Source organism: Bos indicus, chromosome 29 (assembly GCF_029378745.1).
Source record: "Bos indicus isolate NIAB-ARS_2022 breed Sahiwal x Tharparkar chromosome 29, NIAB-ARS_B.indTharparkar_mat_pri_1.0, whole genome shotgun sequence".
In the NCBI taxonomy this organism is placed as follows: domain Eukaryota; kingdom Metazoa; phylum Chordata; class Mammalia; order Artiodactyla; family Bovidae; genus Bos; species Bos indicus.
Genome location: NC_091788.1, coordinates 28704569 through 28714592, shown reverse-complemented (window position 1 = coordinate 28714592; position 10024 = coordinate 28704569). Strand labels below are relative to the sequence as shown.

At 56.6% G+C, this 10024-nt stretch overlaps 1 protein-coding gene across 1 annotated transcript; it reads left to right on the top strand.

The window, feature by feature from the left end:
* The first annotated feature begins 1178 nt into the window (after nucleotides 1-1178).
* ESAM (endothelial cell adhesion molecule) lies at nucleotides 1179-9908 on the top strand. The gene is made up of 7 exons (XM_070783105.1): nucleotides 1179-1399; nucleotides 4875-5071; nucleotides 6403-6604; nucleotides 6772-6927; nucleotides 8329-8451; nucleotides 8743-8869; nucleotides 9077-9908. The coding sequence occupies exons 1-7, from the start codon at nucleotides 1330-1332 to the stop codon at nucleotides 9390-9392; spliced, it is 1191 nt and encodes a 396-aa protein (XP_070639206.1). The 5' UTR covers nucleotides 1179-1329; the 3' UTR covers nucleotides 9393-9908.
* Nucleotides 9909-10024: the final 116 nt, after the last annotated feature.

Sequence of the window (10024 nt, the reverse complement as noted above, 5' to 3'; positions counted from 1 at the left end):
TGGTTTCTGCCCTCGGTGACCTTGACTCGGTGGTTGAGCTGTGCCCCGACGTTTGAAGCATCTTTATTTTGGCTGTCCGACAGAGAAGCCAGAACAGGTGCGCGCCCTTCTCTAAGAGAACTGCGGCCGCCAGAGGGTGCAGAGGAGCATTTGACCGACCCGCGCGGGGAGGTGGGGGCGGGGTGGGGTGGGGGAGGGACGGGTAAATTAAATTTCACTAGAACATGATCTAGTCCGGGGAATTAAAAGATCAGAACGCGCTGGGGGCGGGATGGGAGGCAGCGAAGATATGGGCAGAAATAAACCGACGGACTCAGTCCAGTCTATCTTCCCGCAGCTGCCCCCTCCTCTCCGGTCTGCCTAAGGCTTTTCAGAGTTGAGAGAGGAACTTGGCTCCTCTCTCCCGTTTCCCGCCCAGAACCTGGGGTTCCTTGCGCCAATCGTTTCCCTCCTTGGGTTTCCGGCACAAGCTCCGAGTGACCCTCGGGTCTGCCTTTTAGGGAGCCTCGGGGAACCTGCGGAGAGGTCCGATCTCCGCCCGCAGGTCCTCGCATCCTGCCCCGCAGCCTAGGGATCCCGCGGCACCTGCAGGGATGGGCGGGGGCGGCCGCGGCCGCATCCCTGCGCCGCTCTCCCGGCCGGCTCCCGCGGCCAGCCCGCCGCTGGCCTTGGAAAACTGGTCGTTTCGGGCAGCAGAACCGGGCCCGCGTGGCCGGCACTCTGGCCCCTTCCTGCCGCCCCGACCCCCACACTGTGAGCCCCAGTGGCCCCGGGGACACGCGCCTGAGGACGCTGTACCCGCAAGCTCCCCCAGTCAGTTAATGGGGCGGGACCCCCGGACGCTTAGGGTGACCCCTGGACATCGGACAATCCCCAAACCTCCCTTCCTTCCTGGCCCTCCTTCCTAGCCCACGTAGCGGACGGGGAAGGGTATGGCATGGTCTGACAGGTCAGGACCCTCTCTTCTGCCCTGGACCTCCGCTGGCTGCGAGGGCCCCACGACTCACCCGACCCCACCCTGCGTCCTGACCGGGTGGAGGCCGCGGGATCCGGCCGTCGGAGCGCGAGGATCGCCCCCCTGCGGCGGGTCACCCTGGAGCCACGCCCGGGAGGACGGCGACCTCTCCGCCCCCTCGAGTGCCCCGCCCCCCAGTCCCCGGCGGTCCCCACCCCGCCACCGGCACACACACTCAGAGACTCTGGCCAGAGCCGCCCTTGGTATCAGTGGCCCGGTTCCCGCGTCCGCTCCAGCTGCCGGGCAGCCTGAACACCTGTCGGTCGGTGCGCCCCGAGCCGGCGCCCCTGACTGCGTCGGGACCAGGGAAGGCCATGATTTCCTTGCCCGGGTCTCCTGCGACCAGCTTGCTGCGGGTTTTGTTCCTGGGGCTGACTACTCTCGGTGAGTGAAAGCCTGGATGGACCTGGAGGGGACATGAGATGGGAGATGGGATGAATCCCACCCTGAGAGGCTGGTTTGGGGAGCTGATGAGGAGCTGGGTGGGACAGGATCCCGCCTCCTCCGGCTCTTTCCCTCCCAGCACTTAAACTTTCCCCTAGGTTGGGTGTCACTGGTTGGTGCTGATTTCTGTCGCCTGTGTTGGGGAACAGCCACCACTTTGGGTGCTGTATGTTTGTGGCAGGGGAGAACGTTTGTTGGAACCATTCCTCACCCTCACTCCCCACCTCCACCGGCAGAGCCAGATGAGCTGAGCTGCTAGAGGAGACACTGGCTAAAGAGCTTAAGGACTTAACTCTAGCCCCCCTCCCAGCCCCCTACCCCACACACAAGCTGATGTGCAAGAGCCCCTGGGGAATTCCCTGGTACTCCAGCTTGACTCACACAGGGACTTCACCTCAATTCACAAGCCTGGATCCTTCCTCTGGCCCCCTCCTTCTGCTTCCTGCCCTGGGAATCAAGGGAGGTGCCCCCAAAGCTTGACCGTGAGGTCATGTAGGACACAGGAAATGGAGGAGGGGTTCGAATGCCTAGAGGAGCAGAATTGTGACCACCGCCCCCCCCCCAAGAGGTCCATCACCCCCTGTTGGTTCTCTGAGCCAAAGGGACAAAGGAAATAGAGAGGAGGGCCTCAGAGAGTCAGAGAGGAAAGCCACCTCCTTGGGGCAACTGCTTGAGGCCTGTGTGAAGGCCTTCAGGAACACCCAGAAGCTGGAGTGGCCCGGTCCAACATCTGGGAGAAAAGGACCCACAGGAACAAAGCTCATTATAAACCATTTCACATGCTGCCTCCCAGGCTTTCTTGCCATCCTTCAAGGATCCCAAATGAGGGCGAAGGGTGGGTTTGTCCGGCTCAGCTTTAACTCCTCATTTCTCTCAGGCTGGAAGTCTCCAGGGCTTGGAAAGAACCATAGTGATTGAGACTGAGATGGGGACCATCTAAATCTCACCTGGGTGCTCTTTAGCCCAATCTGTGCTGCAAGGGTGTCAGGGCAGGAAGTATTAGGGTCCCCAGACAAAGTGGGGCTCAAGACCAGACTGCCAGCCCCTCTAGGCTTGGTGGCCTGCTGTAGGATCTCTCCACTTCTCAGGTCCCCCTCTCCCAACTTAAACTGTCTCTTTCCTGCATTCTATCCTCAATTTCCCCATCCCCCTTCCTGCTGGGGATCTCTGAAGCAAGGCAGAAAAATTCAAGTCCGTGTCCAGGGCGTCATCCGATCATCTGTGTCTCTCCTGCAACCCATCCTCTTTCTATCCGAGCTCTGATAACTCTGAGCCTGTTTTCACACTGAAGGTCCAGGCTTCAGCATCCCTACCTCTCCCCACCCCCACCCCCCACCCCACCCCCGCTGGGGATTGCAGAACTCTCGCTGGCCACTTGAGGGTTAAATGGTCCTCTGGATGGTCAGCATTTTGCGAGATACCGGCTCCACTGGGCTCTGCCCGACCGGGTTCTACCCGGAGGCCCTTATGCTCCCTCGCGGCTCAGCGATGCTGCCCCTGGGGCGTGAGAAGCCCGCGGGGGGAGTTTCTCAGAGAAAGGGAGACTAAAAATAGTAGCCCTGGGGAGCCAGCCCAGAGCCCATTTTCGCTCTCCTTCGCTCTTGCCTGCTCCACAAGTTGGTCTGGAGAGGCCCAGTAGGGTCCCTTCCCTGCCCTGGGTTCCTTCACTCAGATCCGCCCGCCCCCCTTTCCTCTCCCTGTGGCACCTGGGAGCAAAAAGCCCTGAAGAATTGAGGGGTCTGTGGTCCGGGGGACACCCAGGATCAGAGCAGTGAAGCCTGGGACCTTCTCCAGCTCCTAGCTGACCTGTGTCCAGGCCCCAGTGTGTCCAGCTTACTACTTACTGACTTACCCTGCCCGCCCCCTCTTTGTAAAGTGATATTATAAATGCAGGACCTGAGCGAGGGGCGCCTAGGGCGGAGGCGGCTCACTCTTCTCCTGGGACCCCGGCAGGTTTCCCGCGGGAACTGTGTCTGGCCGCTGGGAGTGAGCTGTAGGAAGGCCCGGCTAGGGCCTGCGCCCCCCGCAGGCCTCTCTGGTGTCCCGGCCAGCCGGTCGGTCCTCAACGGGCGGCGGGCTCCTTGAAGCGGAGGTTGTTTTCGCCTGCAGAGCCTCCGGTCCAGCGGCGCCCTCGGCATTGTCTCCTGGCTTATCACCGGGCACAAGTTTCCTGCTCAGCCCTCAGGGACCCCGCCAGGAAATGGGGAGGGGGGTGCTAAGAAGGCCAAGGAATTGGGGTGAGGGTTCTGTAAAGACGCGCAACCAGGAAGCGGAGGGGGTGGCGCGCATCCTGGCCGGATCCGCTCCTGGGCCCTCAGAGGCCTTCAGCCGGCCTCCAGGAGGGTGGACAGCCCGGCCTGTGCGCGGCCTCTGTCCGCTCGGCGGCCCCCTAACCACCACGCAGAGATGGCATCTCAGACTCCAGTGCAGACCGTTGAGGCCGAGGACTCAAGAGCCTCAGCAAGAGCTGGGTGAAGGTCCAGAGCCGCCAGCATCCTCAGGCCTGGCTTCCGACAAGCCCAAGGTTCTTCCCCCAAAGGACTTTTGTTTGGGCCTCTCCTCTGCCTCTCCAAAGGGCAGTAAGGGAGTGCCTCTGGACGCCGTGAGGCAAGCTCCGATTCGACAGTCCCCTCCCTGAGACCCATACCCCCGGCCACCTCCTGAAGGACAGCCACAGGCAGATGGAAGCTCTGTGCTTGATCGGTTTTGTACCTGATGGTCAAGGGACTTTGCTTCTCCTCCTAGCTCTGCCGAGGTTCCCAGTGACCTCAGAGTACCCTCCCCCCATCTCCCGTGGGCCCCCAAAGGGCCTTTGAGAGGTTTCCTGGGGGGAGCCCACGTGTGGAGATCCAGCAGGAAGTCGTGGAGCCCAGCAGTCACTGGGCCGCACTGGGCACTGGCCGCTCCAGTCTCTCTGGCTCGGAGTAGTTCTGAAGGAGCCGCGGGGTTAATCGGTAAACGATTAACCTTCCCGGTCCCCTCTGCCCATCTGGTGGAGGACTGCAGGAGACGGGAACGCTGTTGATCCTGACCCTGGTCTTTCCTTCTTGGCTCATGCCCCGGGGAAATTGCGGGAGCAAGTGGCTTAAGTAGAGTGTAGATTAAAGGTATTAAATCCGCCCTTCCTCTTGGGTGTCTTCCCCTTCTCGCTGGAAATCTGCCCCCTCCACTTGGTGCTCTGAAATCTGTGCCTCTGAATACAAATGAATTTACAGACATGGGTCCTATCCTTGCTACAAGCCAGCGGGGCTGAGGCTGGGGAGAAGACGCGGTGATGGATTCGACCATCGCGGGATCACAGGCCAGCGGGCCCTGGGCAGTCTTGGGAGAGACCCCCGAGAGTTTCGTCCTCTGCTGCCACCGCGCTGGGCAGGGTCCCTGGGCTCCGCGCTCACTCTCCTTCTCTCCCCCCCAGCGTCCCCCTCGCGGGCCCAGATGGAGGTGCACGTGTCCGCCAGCCTCACGAAGCTGCGGGCGGTGGAGGGAGCGGAAGTGGTGCTCCCAGCGTGGTACAGCCTGCAAGGGGAGCTGTCTCCGACCAAGCCCAAGCCTTGGGAGGTGCCCACCGTGATGTGGTTCTTCGTAGAAGGGAAGGATAAGAATATGAGCCAGGTGAGGGAACTTCTGGGCAGGAGGCTAGCTACCTACTAGAGGCGGGGCTGGGGGGTTCGGAGTGGGAGGGGGTTAGGGGGAGGGAGGGGAGAGGAGTCGGGAAGTGCATTGGGAAGAGCTGGCGACGGTGGGAGGGGTCGCCAGAGATGTCAGGGAAATGCAAGATCCGTGTCACCAGTTCAAGTTTTGTTTTGATCTTGGAGTCTTCCCCTCACCCAGCCATTTCTCCTTTTCCTAGGGTTCCCTAGAAACCCAGCACACCAAACACTGCCAACGTTTTACTTTGCTGGGTGAGGGGGAAAGTGGGGACTGAGGATACAGGAAACAGGAAGTTTAGGGCAGGTGTCACACAGCTTTTAAAAGTTGAGCATCTTCCTGTTTTCACATTATCTGTCCTTTGGATGTGCTCACAGGCCACAGGTCACAGTAAGCCCACTCCCCAGATGATTATCTGCCCCCCTCCCCCAACTCCTTTATGAACTCCTTGAGAAGCAAGGGTAGGTCTCTTTCTACAGTCTCTTACCTGTTCTACTTTCCTGACATCAGAGGCAGATTTACCCCGAAGCCAGGGAAATGTCATTTTCAGAGCACCTTCTTTACATGGGCTCCCTGCAAGGTCCTAGGAAGAGTGTTGAGGGGGGAGTCATTTGGTAAATAGGGGATGAAAGCATGTGAAATATGAAAGCAACTTAGATTAAAGGAGTGGGGCTGGGATTTATACACTGGAGGGGAGGGTCTTCAAGAAAAAGAAAACTTTATAAGATACTTTTTCTTTTTGGCTGTCCCCCTGCAGCCTGTTTCTTTCATACGTTCTCCCCTTGTTTATATGATTTATAAACATATGTTTTATATGTTTATATGAGCCCCTCCTGGTGGCTCAGATGGCAAAGAACCTGCATGCGATGCAGGAGACCCAGGTTCAATCCCTGGGTCGAGAAGATCCCTTGGAGAGGGGAATGTCTACCCACTCCAGGATTCTTGTCTGGAGAAGTCCATGGACAGAGGAGCCTGACGGGCTACAGTCCAGGGGGTCTCAAAGAGTCAGACATGACTGAACAACTAACACACGTCCATTTTTACCACTTTCTAAACACCCAAGTGGGAGATGAAGAAACAGCATCCAGGGAAAGAGGACCTGTTCTGATGCAGAGGATCTGGGGCGGTGAGAGGGTGGCTAGGGAGACAGAGGTGGATGGACAGCTGCTACAGGTTAGAGGGGATGGTGCAGATAAGGGGTATTTGAGGACCCCCAGTTTGGGGGAGGGGGACGAGCTGAGCCCTGGGCACAGAGCAGGCATGTTGTGATGGGGAGGTGTTGTTGCCCCCACCAGGTGTTGGCACACATCGGTCAGGTCACAACGGGCATGCCTCGAGCATCCCTGGTCCACCCCATGCCCTCCCGGAACGTGTCACTGCGGCTGCGGGACCTGCAGGAGAAAGACTCCGGGTCCTACCTCTGTTTTGTGAACTTGCAAGACAATCAAGGCACTGTTAAAGGTCAAAGCAGCAAACGTTTAGAGCTCGATGTGCTGGGTGAGCCAGAGGCACCCGTGGGAGGTCAGGCAGGCCTCTCCCCCAAGTGACCGAGGGGGAAGGTTGGGGGAGGGGCAAAAAGGGTGGCAGAGGGTCCATGTGTGGGAGGGGGAGGGGGAGCTCCTGGTCCCCTGGTATGAGTTTTTAACCCGTCTTCCCTCCCCCAGTCCCTCCAGCTCCGCCATCCTGCCATCTCCGCGGTGTGGCCCACGTGGGGGCCAACGTGACCCTGAGCTGCCAGTCCCCAAGGAGTAAGCCCACTGCCCAGTACCAGTGGGTGCGGTCACCCCCATCCTCCCAGGTTTTCTTTGCACCTGTTTTAGGTGAGGGAACTTCCAGAGACAACTGAGAGTGTGGCTGGGGTAGAGGAAAGATGAGGGCCAGAGGGACTGGGGGGCAAGGGGCAGCAATGCTGAAAAGCACTGTGGTGGGGGGCGGGGGGAAGGGGGATGTGGGGAGGGGGCGAAGAAAGAGGCCTGCCAGGCGCAGACAGGTGCTGAAGACCATGCCACACAAGAGACGCTGGGGCTGGAGGATCTGCCATTCACTACACGTGTGACTTTGTGACTGTTTCCTCGTCTGTAAAATGGGAGTATCAATAGCCTTGACTTGAGCACACCAGCTGGCTCAGTGGTAAAGAATCTGCTGGCCAATGCAGGAGACACAGGAGAATGGGAGTTTGATCCCTAGGTCTGGAAGATCCTCTGGAGGAGGATATGGCAACCCACTCCAGTATTCTTGCCTGGAGAATCCCATGGACAGAGGAGCCTGGTGGGCTACAGTCCATGAGGTTGCAAAGAGTCGTACACGACTGAGCATGCATGTATGAATACCACTATAAAAAACACTTGGAGGCAGCTGGAACTTTTTTTGTCAATTTTATTAAGATTATTGATGGAACAATTTTAACCCGATGCTTTGGAAGAATTATTCTTAATTTATCAGCTATGGTAAATGTATTGCAGTAATGTGGGATAGTATCCTTATGTTTTGGAGTTTCATGCTGAAATGTTCATTTTAAAATGTCCTGAGAAAAAGAGAAAGAAATGAAATAAGTGTAGTAAAATGTTAGCAAGTGTGGATATATGGGTTTTCATTTTGTTCCTCCTTCTACTTTTTATTTGACCATTTTTATAATAAAACTTTTTAATTTTTTTTTTAACATAGAGCTTACATAATAGGTTTGTTGTGAGACTTTTATATAAATTAGTACATGTAAAGAACTTAGTCTTTGGTGAAGAGTAAGCAGCCAACAAACTTTAACTGTTAAAATCATTAGATTATTTCATACATTCCTTTCAACACCATCAATTAGGTCATATCACCCCATTTTATAGATGAATAAATTGGGACCCAGAGATAATAAATAGCTTTCTTAAAGTCCCATGGCCTGTTCTGGATGCCACGTTTTCTAATTCCTTGCTCAGTGTTTTTTCTCTCTCACTACTCAGAAATAAAAGTGAAAATCAGGTTTTGGTTTTTCTGGGCATCACTTCCTCTTTAGCCTTCTTTCAGATATCACTTGGGAACACTGAGCAGTGGAAATGGGAAAGGGTAGTGAGCTAGCAGTTTGGCAACTGATCGTCACACCTTCACCTTTCATCAGGGATTCAGATAGCTAAGGCTCTCAGAGAGTCAAAATAGACATTCCAGAGGAAGGGCAGGGTGATTTTTTATGGGAAAGGGGATCGATCCTTGGACTGATGGCCAAATTGTGTCCACAGATGCCATCCACGGGTCTTTAAGCCTCAAAAACCTGTCCACTTCCATGTCTGGAGTGTATATCTGCAGGGCCCACAATGAGGTGGGCAGCGCCCAGTGCAACGTGACCCTGACTGTGAGCACAGGTCAGTGAGGGGTAAGTGTGGTTAAGGAGAAGATTGATCAGTGGTGGGAGCGGGTCAGCAAGAGAGGGGAGGAGGGCTGTCTGCAGAGGCCTCTCGTTAGAACAGGACAAGGTGCTTGTCCTGGTTACATGTCTGTGCAGGTGTTTGGTCAGTGACTACTTCCTGCTCGACAGTCACCTTCCCCTTAACAAAGAGAGAAACTGGGTATGGTGGTGGTGGGGCAGAGGGGCAGTGGGATTGGAAAGGGCCAGGGAATGGCTGAGAGTCCGCCTGACAGTAAGGGTTTTCCAGGGCCCAGGGCTATGGTGGTTGCTGGAGCTGTCGTGGGCACCATGGTCGGACTGGGGCTGCTGGCCGGACTGGTGCTCTTGTACCAACGCCGAGGCAAGGCCCTAGAGGAGCCGGCCAATGATATCAAGTAAGTGCCCCTGGTCTCTGCCAAGATGAGGGCTCTCCTTGGGGATTCAAGGAGCTCCCATCTAAGGTAGGGATGGGCGGTGGCTGAGACATCACTTCTATGGGCAGATGTTAAGGGAGGAGAAGTGAGAATAAGACAAAGCATATGGAAACTCCCCTCTCCTCCTCCTTCCACCTTCTGACCTCTTATCACTTCTTTGATGACTAGGGAGGACGCCATCGCTCCCCGGACGCTGCTTTGGCCCAAGGGCTCAGACACAATTTCCAAGAATGGGACCCTTTCCTCTGTTACCTCAGCGCGAGCCCTCCGGCCACCCCAGGGCCCTTCCAGGCTTGGTGCATTGACCCCCACACCCAGCCTCTCCAGTCAGGTCCTGCCCTCGCCAAGGCTGCCCAGGACAGATGGGGCCCACCCTCAGCCAATATCTCCCGGCCCTGGTGGGGTCTCTTCCTCTGCTCTGAGCCGAATGGGTGCTGTCCCTGTGATGGTTCCTGCCCAGAGTCAGGCTGGGTCTCTGGTGTGATGGCCCAGCCACTCGGTGGCTAAGCCATTTGGTTTCTCTCCTTCCTGCAAGGTTCAGTCACACCTGGCACAGAGGCCTGAGATTGGGAGGGTGGCCGCCTTCCAGACCTCTGGTCCTCCGCCCTCACCTTTCTGAGGCTCAGTTGAAACCCAAGTTTCCAGGAAGTAGGAGAAGAGGAAGTGGACCTGGGATTAAGAAGCACTCCCACCCCTGGCTGTCTCTAAGTCTGCAGTGGGATGCTGCTGAAATTGCTACCACTGCCTCCCCCCAACCCCCAGACCTGGTGGGGATCGCCAGTCAACCAATCCTCTAGGCCCCTTTGGTACCCCACCCCACCTAACCTCATCCTTCACTCCCCACTTCAGCTCCTTGCATTAATATAACCTACCCTGCTGGCTTGGTTGGGTTTTGTTGGGGCAGGGGATAAGGAAGATATTTTTTCCCACTCACTTGAAATGCATGATTTTGTTTTTATTTCGCCAACTTCAATAAAGATATATTGTGTTTGTATGGAAAGTGAGAGTCCAGTCGCCTTTTCAAACTTGGAACTCCCAGGGAGAAGCTGACTCTCGGGATGATGCAAAGAGGGTGGTACCCAGACTGTAGACCCAGCAGGGCTTCTCCACACAGCC

Coding starts and splice junctions, on each gene's coding strand:
- ESAM (XM_070783105.1), top strand. CDS start 1,330: ATGATTTCCTTGCCCGGGTCTCCTGCGACCAGCTTGCTGCGGGTTTTG. Junction 6,605..6,771: donor TTTAGAGCTCGATGTGCTGG/GTGAGCCAGAGG, acceptor TCCCTCCCCCAG/TCCCTCCAGCTCCGCCATCC. Junction 8,452..8,742: donor GACCCTGACTGTGAGCACAG/GTCAGTGAGGGG, acceptor AGGGTTTTCCAG/GGCCCAGGGCTATGGTGGTT.